This window comes from Apus apus, chromosome 28 (assembly GCF_020740795.1).
Source record: "Apus apus isolate bApuApu2 chromosome 28, bApuApu2.pri.cur, whole genome shotgun sequence".
In the NCBI taxonomy this organism is placed as follows: domain Eukaryota; kingdom Metazoa; phylum Chordata; class Aves; order Apodiformes; family Apodidae; genus Apus; species Apus apus.
In genome coordinates, this window is record NC_067309.1 from 302,651 (window position 1) to 320,846 (window position 18,196).

The 18,196-nt window shown below is 57.0% G+C and overlaps 2 protein-coding genes across 2 annotated transcripts; both read left to right on the forward strand.

Annotated features, from left to right (window-relative positions):
• Positions 1–9: 9 nt before the first annotated feature.
• INHBC (inhibin subunit beta C) lies at positions 10–3,475 on the forward strand. Its single transcript, XM_051641404.1, has 2 exons — positions 10–588; positions 2,092–3,475. The coding sequence occupies exons 1-2, from the start codon at positions 255–257 to the stop codon at positions 2,832–2,834; spliced, it is 1,077 nt and encodes a 358-aa protein (XP_051497364.1). The 5' UTR covers positions 10–254; the 3' UTR covers positions 2,835–3,475.
• A 4,168-nt stretch (positions 3,476–7,643) lies between these two features.
• LOC127395076 (inhibin beta E chain-like) lies at positions 7,644–12,603 on the forward strand. Its single transcript, XM_051641516.1, has 2 exons — positions 7,644–9,998; positions 10,816–12,603. Exons 1-2 carry the CDS (start codon positions 9,710–9,712, stop codon positions 11,574–11,576), a joined length of 1,050 nt encoding a protein of 349 aa, XP_051497476.1. The 5' UTR covers positions 7,644–9,709; the 3' UTR covers positions 11,577–12,603.
• Positions 12,604–18,196: the final 5,593 nt, after the last annotated feature.

Below are 18,196 nucleotides of genomic sequence, written 5' to 3' on the forward strand. Positions count from 1 at the left end.
CACCTTAATCTGCTGTGCTCCAGCTGCCCTGTGCCCGGGAGGGGCTTCTGCGGGATCACAGGGGCGTTTATCTTGCCCGAGATCAGCCAATATTTGTGGTCACGTCAGGAGAACGAGCCGTTCCTTACACTGCTGCTGCGGAGTCCAGCGCTGCCGCCCTGCCACCACGCTCTGCTCTTCCGGCTGTAAGCGCTGCTGTCCCAGAGGAACGCTATTTGCTGAGACCCCCAAACTCTCACCTTCTGGCACCGGAGATGGCAGCCATGACGGTTTTCCTGCTCCTGAGCCTTCTGAGGATGGCGGCTCCCAGGGGACTGTGGTGCCCAGCCTGCGGGCTGTCAGCTCTGGCCCCTACCACACAGCGGGACATTCTCATCGCACTGGCAAAGCAGAGCATCCTCTCTAAGCTCCACTTGCCAGACAGGCCCAACATCACTCAGCCCACATCCAGGGGAGCCCTGCTGACTGCTCTCCGCAGGATGCGTATGCAGCACATGGATCAGGCTGTGTCACCAGGGATGCCCCATGACAGCAGCGTCCCACACCTGGGTGTGCAGGAATACGAGATCTTGAGCTTTGCTGAGTCAGGTCTGTATAGACCCCACATCCCATGGGCATGGTGGGACAGGCCTTGAGGTAGGGGGCACAGAGGGAAGGAAAGTTTTGCCTGGAGGAAGGTGATGAGAGGTTTCCCCCTCTGCACAGGCATTTAAAAAGCTCTGCAAAGGGGCATCACACTCCTGCAAGCAATGCCAGGCTATGCACTGGGCCAGTGGGCACACTGCTGCTGGAAGGCTTCATATCCAGAACTTTTACATCCATGTTCCATGCTTACTCCAACCAGCCACCCCATGCTATGAGAAGGAGAAGCACTGCTGAAGCTCTGGGGCCTCTCATTTACATGTGGGATATGTTGAGGCAGGAGCAAAGATGGACTGCTGTATCCATGTGAGGTTTTTTGTCCATTTCTGTTGAACCCTCCCTACTTTTGCTAGAGGTGGAAGGGTCAGATGGTGATGTTTTTCAAAACATTATTTTAAGAATAGATTCCTCATCAGCTTGTAGTGTGTGTACTTAGATCTCCAAAGCCTGTTTGCTCCCCACACTCAGCCATGTCTCAACTTCCTACCAGAAGTGGTGGGCTGCCACATTTCACTCGAATCAGTAGGAGAGCTCCCCAAAACGTGCTTAGGAGTCCTAACAATTATCACTGGAAAAAAAGTGTCCTATACCCCCCACTTCTCACATGCAAATGCAGCCTGCTTTGGAAAAGAAGCAGAATCGCTAATCCATTCTGGAGAGCATCTTTCTGCACCACCACTTTGCCCAGCCCAAACCGCTGGTCAGTGCAGTGTGGGGGGCTCATACTCCTCTTGCCAGTCTTTGTGTGGTCTGCATGCCTGTTGTGGGCTAGTGAGGGCTTGCCATGTTGTGGAAGACATCTGGGAGAAATGCTCCTCTGCAGTATGTTGTGTTCCCACACATGAGGATGATGGGGAGTTGTCTCCTGGCTTTGTGGTGTGAGCCACTGGGCTGAGCCCAGTTTCTCACCCTGCTGCATTGTGCCAGACCACAGAGGAGGGGGATTGTGTCCTCATGGGCAGAGCTGTGCCTGGGCACCCAGCACTGCTCAGTCCCCATCAGCCCTTTCTTTGTGAGGAGGAGAGGCAGCTCTGCAGCCTCAGCAGCATCAAGGGTGGGACATGCTGGAGCAATGTCAGCTGACGTTTCCAGCCATGGAAACCAGAGGTAATCCTGGAGGTGCAAATCAGCATGACTGCCTTAAAGCCAAGGCTGGATTTACACAGCCAAATAACCTACTCCAAAATCCTCCAGCACCTATAATGACAAGCGGGATATCAGGCCAGAGGAAGTGGAACCAAGCTGGGTTGGTATATTCACTAGGCCCAGATTCTGCTGCTTTAGAGCGGCATCAGAAGGAGGAGCAGCAGCAGTGCAGGGAAGTGGGGGCCCCTTTACACCTGTACGTACTGTGCCCTGCACAGTACATACCTTCCATTTGCTCCAACTCAGCGGCACCTGGTTGGAGTGCCCTTTTCACCTCGACTCTGCTTTTGGTTCTGTCTGCAGGGTCCTCCACCTCCCGCAGCATTTGCCTACATTTCCACTTCACCCAGGAGCTGACTGGGAGCACCGAGATCCTGCAAGCCACCCTATACCTGTTCTGGGCAATCCCTGGCCCTGGGACACACCCTGTCATAGTCAGACTCTTGCAGCCAGACCCGGCAGGGCTCAACATGACTGTGGCCAGCGAGACACGACTGGAAGTACAGAGAGCTGGCTGGGTCACGCTGGATGTGGGCCAAGCTGTCCGGAGCCTCCTTGGCCAAGGGAGCCAGAGGCTTACTGTGGAGCTGGAGGTGGTGGAGAACAGGGGGTCTCTCCTCCTGGCTGGCCACAGTGATTCGCACTGGCCATTTGTAGCAGCCCAGGCCCGAGCCAGGAAATCCCACCGGGTCCAGCGGCGTGGCATTGATTGCAGTGGGGACTCTCGGATGTGCTGCCGCAAGGAATTCTTCATAGACTTCAAAGAGATCGGCTGGGAGGACTGGATCATCCAGCCCAAAGGATATCACATGAACTACTGTTCAGGACTCTGCCCCCTGCACATGGCTGGCATCCCTGGCCTCGCCGCCTCCTTCCACACTGCTGTCCTCAACCTCATCAAAGCCAACAATGCAGATGCAGCGGTGGACTCCTGCTGTGTGCCCACACAGCGTCGCCCCCTCTCTCTGCTCTACTATGACCGGGACAGCAACATTGTAAAGACTGACATCCCTGACATGATTGTCGATGCCTGTGGTTGTACCTGACCGGCTGCCTGAGGAAGCAGGAGGGCAGGACCTGTGCTGTGCAGGGCGTCCTTCCTCCTATTCTCTCTCTGGCAGTGCGTGACCTGGCGAGCTGCTGAGAGATGAGAACCCTGCCAAGGTGTTTTCCTGAAGCTTAAGTATCCAGGGTGATACTGAATCTGCAAGTCCTCTCTTCCCTCACCTCCCACATGGCTCCCTTCCCCCTGCCCACAGATTCCTCTCTGCCCATGAGCCATGGCCTCTGAGATTGGCTCCTGGTGGACACTGGACCCTTCTACCTGGCAGGACTGTGCAAAGCACGACTCCCCAGGCAGCTCAGGGCAGCCCTGGCACGCTCTGCTGCTGGTCCCAGACCAAGCCCATGGTGCAGCCCTCAATGCTGCAATACAAACACATGCTCTTCAGGTAACAGGTCCCAGCAGCAGCCACCTCAGGCTGCTTGGCAGAGATAAAAGCTGAAAAGATACTGGAGGACAGCTAGACCAGAAGGAAGATGGCCGTCCATGGGGCCTCACTCGTCAGCTGGACATGAAGTTAAGGGGGTGAAGAAGGGGAAGTTGATCCCAGTGGGAGGATAGTGTCTCCCTCTCCGAGCATCCCAGCTACCTGGTATTCAATAAAAGACTCCCAGCTGCAGTGTACACATGTGTGTGTACGCATGTATGTGTGCTCTGTCATTAGCCAGCACATCTTCCACCTCTTCCCAAGGTGCAAGGTGATGGATATGCCCTACCATAGACAGCCCTGAGATGGCACAGAACTGACCCACTCTGTGGGTCCTCTTCTAGCCAGCAACTTCTTTATGAAATCCAGGCAGTGGGGTTGGGCATCTACCACCAGGACACACTATGCCCAAATATGGCAATGCTTCTGGCCTCCAAGGCTCTTAGCTCTCTGCCCTTCGGCTGCCTCTTCCAGGAGGATGCAGAACCCCTGAATTGTCTCAACCAGATCCAGGGCATAGTATGGGAGGCTCTGGACACAGAGGAATTGTGATTCCCACTAGGGAAGGCACCATTCCTTGGCTGGGCCAAATTTTCCAATCCACAAAAACCATATGTATTTGACCATTCCTCTCCCAAGTCAGGACAAAACTGGGCAACTCTTCTCCCTTTTAAAGTGGACACAGACTGCCAAGCAAGACTGCCTAAGCCACAGTGCCCAGGCCACCCTCACTTGCCTACAACCCCATGCCAGCTCCCTTACTGGGGAGCAACCTCTTCGCACATCCCTGGCCTGTGGCCCAGAGCAGCTGCCCCTGTCACTGCCCCTTGCCAGCATGGCTGGTGGCAAAGTGGGACATGTCAGTGCCATGAGAGCTGGGGGCAAAGGGCAGCTCTGCCCATTACATAATCTTGTGTTAGGGTTTCTCCACTGCTTCCTACGTGACCCCCATGTGTGAGGGCTGAGAAAGCAGGGAGAGGGTGCTGGGGTAGGAGAAGGAGGTTCACAACAGGAGCTTCTGGAGCAATCTCCCACAGTGAGGTGGAACTGGGTGACTGCAGTCCTGTGGTCCACCCTGCAAGCACTGATGACCCCACCTCAGAGGCTGGAGGCAGAACTGAACCAGGTGGGAAGAGGGTCATCAGAGGGAGGAGGATGGTGTCAGACCCTTTCCCCATCTGGTTTGAAGGATGACTTTGCACCTGCTGTCCCACTCCAGGATCAAGCTGAGGTGGTTGGAGCCATGAGCAGCTCTGGCTGGAGCAAGGGCCAGGATGTACGTTGCCCATGAGGACCTGTGACAACTTTGGCAGGGATGGAACAACCACTAGCCTGAGACAGTGTTTGCTCACATTGCATGTGTTCTGAGGCAATCACTTCCACCAAGCCTTGCTGAAGGTGGGACCTACATCTCCACATTAGGTTGCAGCAGCCACTGTGCTAACATCCAGACTTCCAGGCCCTGGTGCCTCCAGGACTCAGGCCTGAAGGGTTCCTGCTGACTCAGCTGTTACACAGGCAGGGTGGAAGACTTGGGGATCAATATTGTCTGGGAATCAAGGCCACTTGCGCAAACCTGAAGAGGGTTTGGTGGTGGTTTTTTTGTTGGGTTTTCTTGTTGTTGTTTTTTTTTGGGGGGGTTTCCCCTGGGGTTTTTTCTGGTTTTGGGGTTTTTTTTGGGTTTTGTTCTTTTTGTTTGCTTGTTTGTTTGTTTGTTTTTATTTGGTGTTGTTGGTTTGGTTTTTTGCTTTCCGTTTTTTCTTTGCGTCTTTTCACTGTCTGTATTTATTGACCAAACAGCCTTCCTGAGGCCAGTACTGAGCTCTCTAGGCTGCAGTGGGCACATGCAGAAGGGGGGCACATGAGAAGCTGTGGATTGCCAACCACCTGAAAACGTGCCTTCTGCAGTGCCTTCAGGTCAGAGGTTCCCCAGATGAGCAGGATCCAAGGTCCTGCAGCACAGGCCCCACTCTCCATGCATGCAGTTTGTCCTGCTCCCATGGAAAACAGGATGTCTGGGTGCAGCCTACAGCCCTTTCCCCACTCACAACATGGAGCAAAGGTGACTAAGGTTCTGGAATTCCATGGTGGCATTCCCACCTGAGGTACACCAGAGGGTGAGGAGGGTGAAGTCAAGGAAGGGTCATCCCCTGGAGACGGGCACAACCCCCTCCCTGCCTGCCATGGGAGTGGCACAGGGCAGGGGCTGATGGCAAGTAGGGGACCCCAGCACACACAGAGAGCTGCTAAACCCCCATGGCTGGCAGGCCAGGTAGGATCTATGTATTTATAGCCCTAACAAGCTGCAAATGGAAAAGTGACTATCTAGGCTTCACCACAGCCCTGGCTTATTTTGCAAATCTTCTCCCTCATCAGTGAAAGTAACCTCAGTTAAAGTATGAAGGCAGAGTGCCAGGTCAGGCTTTTCAGACAGCAGACCAGAAAACCTGAGAGCAGGTGCAACTTCCCACTAGGCATCCAATCCTCCTTCACTGCTCGGAAAAGAAGAGGGATGAGGGCAGTGTTCACATTATCACAGAATTGTCACAGTTGAAAAAGACCTCTAAGATCATAGAGTCCAACCATCCACTCAGGGTAAAGAAAAAAAAAAAAAGATAACTAAAAAATCCAACCCAAAACAACAAACCACAACCACACACTCCACACCACCACCACCAACGCACAACCACAAAAAACCCAGCATACCCACTAGAACATGCCCTGAAGTGCCACATCTACACCTTTCAAAAATACCTCCAGGGATGGTGATTATGGTTTCCCTTACCCCCTTGCTGTTACACCACAGTTCTGCTGGAGTCCCCTGTTCACTCAGGGGGCTTTGGAGGGGGTGTCTCAGGCAGGCATGCCCAGCTGCTGTGAGATACTGCTGTACCGGTCCTCCTGTGACGAGTAAGCCTAGCGGGCAGCCCGGCCTAGCAGGGAAGGTGCCATGCAGACAGCATCGACCCAGCACTTGGGCTGTGCCAGGTCAGACAACGACGGGAACACAGTGCTTTGTGAGGTGCCATCTCCTTGGCCTCTGCTCCCGAAGCAGAGAGGAATCTACAGCTGCTGCCGTGTGCCACGGTGTCCCTTGGCAGTGTCTGACTCTCAGGGGAGGGGTGGGAATTCCTGAAAGCCCCCGGTGTTGCCTTGAAAACGGTTAATTTTTAATTTTCAGTCTCACGGGCAGTTTCCAGCCAGCAGCCCCCGGCTCAGAGGCACCCGGTGATCTGAGCTGGACGTCTTCGGCTCGGCTGGTGTGAGGTGTTGGTACCGCACTGCCCCCTGCGTGCCGGGGCATCTCATCGCCCTGGGCGCCCCGTCCCGAAGGGCCGCCCGGCGCCCGCCAGCCCTGGCCCCGCGGCGGAGATGGGCGGCCCCGGGAACGGCTTTGCTCCGTGCCGCCCGACGGCGCCCGCGGGCCGCGAAAGGCTCCCCCCGGCTCGGGGAAGCGCCGGGACGAGGGCAGCGGGGCTGGGTCAGCGGCGCTGGGCCGGAGCTGGCCTCGGGGAGCTGGGGCAGGCCGCTCGCCCTTCCTTCTCTTGGCGGGCGCCGAGGGAGGCAGTCCGGACCGCTGCAGCAGGGTGAGAAACACGAGCACCCAGGGGAGCAGGGCTGCCGACCTTCCCTCCCTGCCCTTGAGCCCTGGCTTCGATCCCTTCCCACAGCTGGACGCCAGCCTGCCTGGCCCCGCCAGCCCAGCGCTTCTAGCTCTCCCCCAGTCCTTGCCCCGGCCTCCTTCTCTGTGCTGACCCCTTGGCACCAGGGGCTGCCCCCCGGCACTGCCCTTGTGCCAACACTTGCTGTACCGTCAGTGCTGTCAGCTGTCCTCCTGAGCGCCCAGTCTGGGTACCTCTCCAGTCTGTGGCCTCCAGTGCTTGCCCCAGGGAACACAGGCCTGTGGGGAGGAAGTTTTTCACTGCCAGAGCCTGGCTTACGCCATGGCCCCCCAGGGTGGGGGTGACAGCTGGCTTTGGGTACTTCCTTGGCTGACATGGGTGGCAGAGCCACGCAGGAATAGGTGTTCTGGCAGGAGCCACGCACAGGTGCCGGTGCATGAGCTCTTTGGTGGGTCCCTGCTTAACCCAGTCCATTAGCACCTCTAGGTCAGGTCATCAGGTGCTACGCTTGCCACACCGGACACGAGGTTGGAGGCCGAGAAGCCATGTGTGCAGCAAGTGCTGGAGGGACCCAGGCGGGTATTTTGGTCAGGCTGGTCCCTGGGCTTTGCTTTCTGGGAACTGCTTAATCAACAACACACTTATGCAATGGGTGCAAGAACCTCTCACAGCTCTGTGCTGACCCCTTGCCTAGATCTGGTGGGCCAGAATGTGCGGTGGGGGTGGGGGATGCAGCTGCTGTGCAAGGGGGCAGGCAGATCAGATGCTCTTGCTAAGCAGGAGGTGAAATGGGGGTTTGTGGCAGCAGCCATGGGGTGCTGGCCAGTGCAGAGGGATCCAGGCAAGTTCAAAGGGATTATTCCCATTGGGGAGACCCTGCTTCCCAGCCTAAAAGGGATGTTGGGTTAGAGTAGTCATCCTTTTTGCCTTAACTTATTGCCTCCTCTGTTTCATGCTGTCCCACAGCCCTGATCCTGCCTCTATGGATCTGGCAGGGAAGGAGAAATTCAGCACAGCATCATGCCCAGGTTTCCTGCATGTGTGAAGCTCTGGTGTGGCCACTGAGAGGTGGTGGTGACACAGGGGTTTTAATGTCTCCCCTGCCCTGTCATTTGGGTCAGTGCCACTCAGTGATGCAGCCTGGGACTCCCTCCAGCTTGCTGCATGTGAAGGTGGAGGGACCTGGTTCCCTCCATGAGTTGATGGTGGCATCTCAGTCCTGCTGGTGCCCAGGTAGTGCTGCCTGTGTGCTGCCTGCAGCCAGGGCTCACAGGCCCTTTGGGAGCTGGGTCCCCAGGCCACGCTATGCCCACTCTTTCCTCCCTGTTGACATTCCTGGGCTATTCTGGGAGCTGCCAGCAAGCCCAGCCAGCTGAGAACTTTGCCCCTTGCACTATAGTTGCATCATTTCTGGTGGGTGCTTTTTCCCAGACAGCCCACTCTATTTACATGTCACCTCTGTGCTTGGCAGGGGCTCTGTGTGGTCAAGACCTTGGAGTCAGCGCTGCACGGCACAGTGGGCACAGGACATGCCTGAAGGGTTGGCTGGGCTTCAGGTTCCCACTGCACTCTGTGGGTTCCCTGCTCTGGCACAAGAGCACTGGGCTCTCCTGCTGCCCCCACAACATTGCAATCTTGCATCACTTTCAGGAGATTTCTACAGGACCCTGTCCTCGCTCAGGCTGTGTGCCCTGCTTTAAGCACAGCATCTGGGGCTAAGGATCCAAAGAACATCTTCAGGTTGATATGACACTGGCTGCCACCTCATGAACCCTCAGTACATACAAATGTCCATTTTAATTTGTGGGGAAGAGGGAGCATAGCATACACCTTCACTAGCCCTGCCCAGCTCTGTCCTAGCGTGAGGCTGGACGAGGCAGTCCAAAGGATAAACTTGGACCCCCAGACTCATCACATGGTAGGAGTGACAAGAGCCCAGAGAGGTGAACAGTCCCCAGGGAGCTGTGAACAGTCAGTCCCCAGGTCATCCTGTGAAGAGCGCCTGATCCCTGCTGTGTCCTCTGCCAGCAATAAATGAGATTGGGCCTGCTAGGATGGCTAAGGTGGTGCCTAGGGGAAATGCACAGACTGTGGGTGCAGGTCTGTAGGCTCCATGGGCAGGCAGGTGAGGCTGGGATCCTGCTGGCAGGCTGCTTGGCCGTCAGTGGTCCTCCGCCTGTCCACAATTTGCCCCAGCTCTCACTTCCTGCAGGTTTTGGAGCAGGTAGGGAAGCTCAGCACTCTGCTGTCCCCGCAGGGATACCTGGCCAGGTCCCTCTGCACCCCTGGGCAGATGCTGGGTGAGCTCCAGGCAGGCAGAGTCCTATGCACACTTATATGTGCAAAGCACTTGGGCACACTCCGCCCTGCACACTCATATGAAGCTCCCCGAGCACAGCCTCCTGTCTGCCCCCCTACTTGTGTCCAGCCTGGCCGCGTTGGGGCCGGAGACAGATGTTTGGTCCCTCTCGAGGCCCGTGTCTGGCTGGAGGACCCCTTCCGTGGGGACCCGACAGCCTGGCGTGGAGCAGAGGGGTGGGGATGGTGGTGGGGCGTGTAACAGCGCCCCGCTGCTCGGGGAGCCCCTTTCCCGGGACAGCGGGGCGCCGTCCGCCAGCCGCCCCCGCCGCGGGGGGGTGCTAATCCCGGTAATCCCCCGCCCCGGCCGCGGCCCGACGGGACGGGACAGGCAGGTGAGCCGGCCAATGGCGGGGGGACACCGGGCCCGCCCCCGGCCGCAGGTGCCCAAAGCGGGCGGGCTGCGCCGCACCACTCCCGGTGCCGGTCCGGTCCGTTCCGTCGGTGCCGATGGCGGCGCGAGGCGCGGGCCCGTGGCTGCTGCTGGCGGCAGTGCTCTGCGCGGCAGCGGAGCCGCGCTGCCCGTCGTGTGCGGCGGGCGCCGAGCGGCGGCTGCTGGAGGAGGCGGCCAAGCGGCAGCTGCTGGAGAAACTGCGGCTCCGCGAGCGGCCGAGGCTCTCCCACGTCGTGCCCCGCGCCGCAGTGGCCCGCGCTCTGCGGCGGCTGCAGGCGGGCGGCACCCGCCGGGGCCCCGACGACGATGATCGGGGCTACGAGATCATCAGCTTCGCGGAGCCAGGTGGGTGCGCGGGACCCGCGAGCGGTCGGGCACGACCCCCGTAGTCGCCCACACGCGGCCGTTGAGGGCCAGGACCACCGACAGGGCTCGGGAGAGCTGGGCCGACCCCTGGGGGCAGGGTCTTTTTGCCTTGGGCTGGTGGAGACCCGCAAGGATGCGCAGCCCCTGAACCTCAAGGCACTACAGCACTGCTGGGGGCAGGCTCCTGGCCATCTGCCTCCTTGCCGTGGGGTCAGGGTGCCTGGAGCCATGCAGGCTGCGATTAAATCATTGGTGACTGCCCAGCGCTGCTGATGCAGCAAAGCTCAGCCTAGGAGAAGGAGAGATGGTCCCTCTTCTGCATTGGCCAGTAGGGACCTGACACCTGAAGTGTTGCGATGCCTGTACCCTTCCTGAAGGATGGGGGCAACGGAGGGTGTCTGGGACTCCCACTAGTTGGAGGTTGCAAGGACTAGCTCGAGGTGGCGGGGTGGGGGGGAGGGGGTGTGGCTGGGAACACTCTCCAGCCTTGCAGTGTGCAAGCAAAAGGAAAAGGCCAGAAAGGGCAAGGTGGGAGCAGGTATACCCTTCTGTGCCCATTCTGCCAGGTAGGGTGGGACAGTCCCCCATTCCAACACTCCCCCCTCCACCCCCCCGTGGTAGCATTCCCAAGGAAGGGAGACGGACAGACTGAGGGGCCTATAGAGGGAGGGAAGGTTGTAGGACTTTGCTGAGAAGAAGCTGAAAGAGATTGACCTTAATGTGCAGGATGGTGGTGCAGCCTTACCTTCCCTAGCATCCTGCACCATTCATCTCCTCACCCCTTTTTTCCCATCAGAGCCCATGTCTTCCTCTGGCTTGGGGCTGCAGTTCCAGTTCAGCCATACACAAGACCAGGACATTCACATCCTTCAGGCTCAGCTTTGGCTCTACCTTCGAGTTCCCCAAGACATGGTAGCCAGCCTCACCCTGAGAATCTTCCTTGCTGGTGAGGAAGGTGATTTGGTGGGAGGCAATCGCACATTGCTGAGCGAGAGGCAACTGAGTGCTAAGGGCAGTGGCTGGCATGCCTTCACCCTCACGCCTGCCATGCAGAGGTTCTTTGGGGGACGGCGCAGGACCCTGCGGCTAGAACTGGAAAGCCATGGGGACAGGGGTGATATAACGGCAATAGTCAATGCCAGCTGGTCCCATCAGCCCTTCTTGGTGGCCAAAGCAAAGGTGTGGGACCCAGGACACCATGTGGCCAAGCGCAGCCTTCGCTGCAGTCAGAACTCCAACTTCTGCTGCCGCAAGGACTACTACGTGGATTTCCGAGACATCGGTTGGAACGACTGGATCATTAAGCCTGAGGGCTATCAGATAAACTACTGTGTGGGCCAATGCCCTACGCATGTGGCAGGCAGCCCTGGGATGGCCTCTTCTTTCCACACAGCTGTCTTCAACCTTGTCAAAGCTAACAACATCCAGGCATCGGGGCACTCTTGCTGTGTGCCCACACGACGACGCCCGCTCTCTGTCCTCTACTTTGATCGCAATAGCAACATTGTCAAGACTGATATCCCTGACATGATTGTTGATGCCTGTGGCTGTAGCTAGGGTTTGGGGAGCTGTTCTGGGTACCCTCCTTCTCCAGAACTGTCACTTGGGGGGGGGTGGGTAGGTGGGATGGAGCTGGAGTCAGACCATAGTGCAATTTTCCCCCTTTGGAAAGAGAGGGAGGGAGAGGGTCTCATCAGAGGGAGCAGGGGTTGTTGCCAGATAGTACCTGGTAAAGAGTTCTCTGGGGACATGTGGGACAGAGCCTAGGCCACATAAGACTACCTGAACCTGAGCTGTGGGTGGTTGGTGACTCTGGGCATCCATGCCCTAACTGGCAGCATCCGTCTGTTCCCAAGCTGATCCCACATTTCTGGTGGTTGTGTTCCTCTCTATGTGTGGGGTGAGGGGCCCCTGCTTTGTTCACATCCAGAGTGTTTGGTGACAACTTGGGACTCTGCCTCCTTGAGAGCAGAGTGGGATGTGGGAAAGGGTCTGTTTCTTCCAAGTAAGAAATGTGAGGATGAGAGGCAGTCCCACTTTTTTCCCCTACTTTGGGCCTGTTGTTTGAGACAGGTGGAATGAGGCACAAATAACAGGCCTGGAAGATAAGGATGAAGGGTATGACTTCGTCAAGAACCCCAAAACTGCAATGACTGGACATAGTCCTCTGCTCCCAGGAGGGCATGGAGCTGTGAAGGATGACCTTGCTTCCTAGCCAGTTCTTGTGTTTTTTCCCTTTCATTTTCCTGGGTTTTGTGGTTTTCTTCCCTGCTGCCCACCCCACAGTCAGGTCTTTTCTAGCCCAGTGCCTCCTTACAAGGAGGTCTGACTCAGACTTTGCCTTTAAGACCATACTAAAGGTATTTGCCTCTAGTTTTACAGCTATTACTACTTACATGGTAGAGGTCTCTGCAGCTGTTGGGACTCCCTGGTGCTCCATCCTGTCTACTCACCACTCTACTGAAGATCCCACTCTGCCTTTGCCTTCCTGATACTCATGTATGCAATGCATCCATGGGGCCTGTGCTTTTAATTTATTTTAATACTTTGGTACAGCTTCCCCAATAAATGGGTGGAAATGCAACATCCAGGCTCTGACTGCTTTCTCCTGGCACCACCTGAATTACTGGGGTGGGGAAAATGGTCCTGCTTTGCCAGAAGGTCCTGCTTCTGGGCTGGCCCCCTCAGGCTCTGGCTGGGGAGGATGTTGGGTTCTGGGGCTGGAGCAGTGCAGGAGCTGCAAGCCATTATCAGCTTTGGGCAGCACTGCTGTGCTGGGATGTGAGAGGAGCTGTAGTGCTTCTAGGGCTCCCTGGCTACTATGGGGTGTTGCACACTGAGACCCTGTGTTAGCAGGGCTATGCAGGGGGCTCTTCCCCCTGGATGGGGCACTCAGGAATAGGGCAGCACCTGGGAACGGAGTGCCACCTCAGTGGGGGCTGGAGAAGGGTGGCCTGTAATGTGAGCATCAAAGAAGCTGTTTCCCATCAGGGCAGGTACTGCTGGGGGGCATAACCCAACCTGAAGATGCTGTTCTCCACCTGGATCAGTCCTGAATGAGCTCAAAATACTACAGCTCTGGAGCTACAGTCCACCCCCCAAATCCTGTGCCTGCATTGTAAATAGCAGAGATTGTACCCTAATCATGCCTCACTGACCTCTCCAATCCCCTCTCCTATGCTCTCCTAACCACCACTCAGTGGCCCCAGTCTCAACCTCATAGCAGCCAGTCATAGAACCTGGCTATGCCCAAGCTTCTGGATGATGGGGAGTCTCCTACACAATTTAGGGTAGGAAGCTTCAGGAGTGGGAGACAATGCCCCCTGCTCATCCCTCTGGAATCCCACATGGCTTGCTTGGGTCCTTGTTGCGCAAGTATCCGCTCAAAGCTCAGTTTGGGGCCCTTTTATCTGGGGACAAGCCCACTTGCTTTCCCAGCTTGACCCTGTGCTGCACCCTGCAAGCGGACAAAGGGCAGCTTTCATCAGCCGGCCACAGTGGGCATCCCCCCAGGCTGCAGGGGCAGCATGGCCATTACCCATAATCCTCAAAATATCTCCACCTGTGGGGAAAAGCTGACTGCACCTGCAGGATGCTTCAGTCTTCTGGGCACTCCCACAGTCCCAGCCACATGCATTGCCAACACACCAGGACAGCTTGCCGGTATACATGCCTCCAGGAGCACGTGCTGCCATGCACATGCTGAGAGTTGCAGGCATGAATTTCAGGTAGGCACGCAGGGATGTGCACAGTTGCATTAGAGTCTCTCTGCTTCCTCCCTGTGTTGACAGTCTTGCTCTAGTCAATGCAACTGGTGGGGGGCAGGTGGAGAAGCATCCCACAAAGATGCCAGGTATCATGTTTTCCTTTGCGAACAACATAGAGTCTTCCCTGTTGTAGTGAGTGTGTTTCCATGTGTCTGTGGGGAGATTGTCCACAGGCGTGTGCATGATGTGCTGACTCACTGACACACTGACCCACCAGCCCAGACCTGAGATGCTGAGCTTGCTGTGGTGGCACTGTTAAGTCTTTAATCTGGGTGATCATCTGGCTCTGCTCTGAGCCGCTTTAACTTTCCTAAACAGGAGGCCAATATTAACCATGGGGTGGAAGACGTTGCAGGGTTGGGAGTGTGGCAGTTGAGAGCCACTGGTGGGGGGGACCTAATAAAGCATTGTTTCCACCCAGGAGGCTCAAAGCTAGTGGCAAAATGGACCTAGGCCTGTCTGCCATAGAGTTGGCCCCTTGTCAAGAGGTGGGCGGTCTTGGGGCAAGTCCGCAAACCCCAGGATGCGGTGGTGTGGGTGGCTGGGCTGGCCCTTCACAGTGCCCAGTGCCTCGGCAGGCCCTTCCTGGCAGCTTAGCTGGGGTCACACTCAGCTCAGGAGTAAATCTGCTGAGCTGCTTATGCCTATTACAAAATGGGTATGCAGGCAACCCCTCTCACCTGCACTCACCACCCTGCCTTAGCGCTGATACTGTGGGACTCAATCCACTGCAGCAGTCTGGAGGCACCCCAGAAGACACAGCAAGCTGTTCTCCCCTTGCGCCAGAAGAAGGAGGGAACTGTGTAGGCATCATCACCTCTCCTGTGTGCATGGACCTCCTGGGGGAGCAGAGACACTCCTCGCCCCTTGCTGTGTTGTGGGTGGCTGGCAGGGAAAGGAACTAATCTCAGACTAGGACAGGGAAGGGAAAATGAGGCAGGGAACAGTCTTTTGCAGGCTATGGCTGGTAGCTAAGGTATCTCCTCTCTCTCTCACTGTAATCCCCATGTTGTCCTTCTGCTCTGGGGGACCCACACAGCCAGTGGAGAGGGTATTTCCCAGAGCTGTGGCATGGGTCATGCCACAAATCTACTCCTGTGGTATACTAGACATCTGCAGTGCGTGATGACACACAGGGGCACTGGGAGGACAGGCTAATGCTGAGGAAGGCAGAGGGCCCACAGAGGCGGTAATCCTGCTAAGAGGCTCTGAGGTCAGGCTGGGCATGTGGTACAGCTCCTATCACCTTTGAGGCTTACACTAGACACAGGCAGCATGGTCCTGGAGAGCAGGATGGAGCTCACAGGAGCCGTGTGTGGCTGAGCACTGGGGCAGGGTGAGAATGAGCATGTCCCCAAGAAATGTGCATCTGGGGTCAGCTGGGGAGCTGATCATGAACAGGGTGGGGAAGTGCTCCCTATAAGCAGGCTCTCCTCCTGCAGGCTCTCCTCCTACAGGAGCGCCCAGGAACAGCCCTTTGCCATGACCGACTCCTAGTCCATCCTCCAGCCCTCATGGTCCCCTTGTCCTGTCTGCTCCAGGCTGCAAGGCTTCGTGAGACCACCATCTCAGGCGCAGAATTCTCATGTGGGCTGTCCAGACAGGGGGTTCGTAGCTTTGAACTCAAGTTCTCAGCAGTCAGGGAGTAAGGACTAGGGCAGACAAGGAGAGGGGGCAGAGCTGCATGAAGAAGCAGGGTCCCCAGGCCTAAACAGGTCTGAAGGAAGTAATGCTGCCTCCCCACCGTGCCCTGCTGACATTGACCCATGCTGTCATGTTCTGGCTAGGGACAGGTGGGCAAAGACCAGTTTCCCTGAAATAGCTGCTTGCATCCAGGGCCAGCCTGGCTCTTCCCCTACATTTAGCCACTGTGGCACAGAGGGGAACTGACCTTCATTGTAAAAACAAACAACAAAGAAAAGCAGAGCTGCTGGGTGAGAAATTAGCTTCCTTTTAACTACTCCTTCTCCCCTCCTCAGTCCCTGGAGCTCCCAGGTCCCATTTCTTGCTCTCATTCAGACACCGGCATTCTCTCGTGCTTCCCTTGGGGCCAGTACAACCATTGCTTTGTTTTTCCTTCATATGTGACAGGACCTGGCTATCTGCAGACCCTGAGAGCTAGATGAGGCTAGGCTGTTTCAGGGGAAGGAGCTAGACTCTTTGTGGCATAGGACCCATTTGGTGAAGGGAGTAGAATGCTCTGCAATCTGCTTTCTGAGCTGCTACAGCCCCAGCTCTCTGGTTGCCTTCTATTCAGTGACACAAATGAAACATGAGACTTGACTTTGCCCTCATGGGGAGGTACAGCTGTGGTGGCAGCTGTGGAGTATGTGTCTGTATGCAAATGACAATTGCTGTCAGGCCCTGCAGTGCATTTTATCCTCACCCTCTCCACCAGTGGTAGTCAGTTGATGCAATGGAGAAACATCTGGATGGTGAATAGCAGGCTGAACTACAGGCACTGGTGCCACACTGGGACATGGCTGGGAGAACTGCTGGGATAGCAGTCAGGCTATGGCCATGGGGCAAGCAGCCATGGGAGCTTTTGGGGTGGGTGAATGTTTTTTGAGCCATAGACGTGGTAGCTAAACAAGGAACGCATCCGGGGTCTTGCCAGGGCAGCCCAACAAGGACTGCTGAGCACCTCAGTGACTTGTAAGATGGGGATGCAGGAGGATTTCCAAGTGGAAATGAAAAGGCTCAGCTCCTTAACCAGCTGAATGGGATCACCTGGAAGAAGGGGAGGACTAGTTTAAGGGGAAGGAAGAGGTTTCAGAGCATGCCCCCTGTGGACAAGGTCACCTTAGAAACATCACTGGCACCTAGCACCTCTGGTTCTGCAGGTAGACTCATGAGGTGCAGTTGGTCTCAGGCAACCCAGGGAGAAAGGAAGGTCTGGTCCCCACCTCCATCTAGCTGTCCCATTGCAGTGGGACCCTGGTGGGCAAGGTAGTATGGGAGCACTGCAGGCCCAGTGGCACTCCAGCTCTGACCTCACAAAGTAGGTGATGATGAATGAGGGGCCATAGCAGCCCCCAGGCCTGCATCCTCCCAGCCTGCCGAGGTGCCAGGGACCACTCCTGCTTCATCTCACTCCCTCGAGGAATGGAGCACCCGAAATCCTGCTCTCTGTCCATCATTTCAAGGCGAGGTGAGATAAAGAGAGCGATGTTCCCCCGGCGCCCACGCCCGTAACGCTGGGGAAGGGCCCCAGCGGCCCGTGGGCCAAAGAAGGGGGACAACGACTCGACCGGGCCACGGGGCCCAGCGGGTGCCCGGCCGGGAGCGGGAGCGAGCGCCTGCAAGTGCCGGCAGGGAGGCGGCTCCGCCCGTCGCCACCAGGGGGCGCTGCCCCCCGGTTCGCCGTGTCTGGTCCCGCTCCGCGGGGGCCTGAGTGTCCGTCCCCGTACCCTCCGGCACACGGAGAGCACAGCCGGGTTGCCTGGTGGCTTGGCCGGGGACCTCACGGCGTGCTGGGTGAGGGCAACTCTGGACACTCAGAGGGGTGGCCAGGGTGATCCGTGGTCCCAGCGGCTGAGACTGCTGTTGGCATCTACTCTGCCCTGCCCGGCTGTGCTGCCGCCCGTGCCTCTGCAGCGCCTGAGGGAGGCGGGGATCCAAGCGGCACTTTTCAGAATCCTGCCCTGCGGCGTCACTGCCACGAGCCTTTGCCAGACTACGGTTGCCCTTCCAGACCACGGACAATGCACAGAGTTTCCTGTCAATCTCAGTTCCCTCTCCGGGCAGTTCTCCCCCAAACCACAAGCCAGCTCAGGGTTTGCTTGGCAGCGTCCTGGGCAGAAAGTCTTGCTGAAGCCACCGGCACCCTTCATCCCCGCCAGAGGTCTCCTGGGGAGATGGGTTCAGTCCTGCTGAGTGGCAGTAGCCGTGCTGGGGAGGGTGGTCTCTGCTCAGCGGTGCCTGGGCACTGGTGCAGACTCTGTCTGGATCCTCAGCAGTGTCTGGGCTACACGAGATGCCGAACCTGCGGGGCCCTGCTGGGAGGTGTCAGCCTGAGAATTAGATCTGCTTACTCAGCCCAGGACACCTTGCACCGCGAGCTTCAGCCTTTCCCAGCTGGGGCGATGGGAAGCACTTGCTGCCCCAGCTGCCTCAGTGGGTGCCAGGCTGGGCATTAGACTAGGAGTGTTGGTTGGTGGCTGTGCATCTTTCATGTGCATGCGCTGTATTTGTGCTTTACACGTAGTCGTGCTCTGTGCACGCAGGGTGTGTGTGCGTATGTGTCTGTTTAGACGTGCACAAATGCATGTCTGCCTGCTTCTGCGCATGGGTGTATGCAGGTATGTGTGCAAGGGTGCCTGTGTGTATCCTCATGCATGCATGTGTACTCACCTCTGTGTATGTATGTGCTGATGTCTGCAGATGTTACAAGTGTGTACACAAGGGCAT

What these genes read in the sequence shown, in the direction of transcription:
- INHBC (XM_051641404.1), top strand. Translation starts at nt 255, where the DNA reads ATGGCAGCCATGACGGTTTTCCTGCTCCTGAGCCTTCTGAGGATGGCG. An exon ending in CTTGAGCTTTGCTGAGTCAG is followed by an intron (nt 589 to 2,091) that starts GTCTGTATAGAC and finishes TTCTGTCTGCAG; the next exon opens with GGTCCTCCACCTCCCGCAGC.
- LOC127395076 (XM_051641516.1), top strand. Translation starts at nt 9,710, where the DNA reads ATGGCGGCGCGAGGCGCGGGCCCGTGGCTGCTGCTGGCGGCAGTGCTC. An exon ending in CATCAGCTTCGCGGAGCCAG is followed by an intron (nt 9,999 to 10,815) that starts GTGGGTGCGCGG and finishes TTTTCCCATCAG; the next exon opens with AGCCCATGTCTTCCTCTGGC.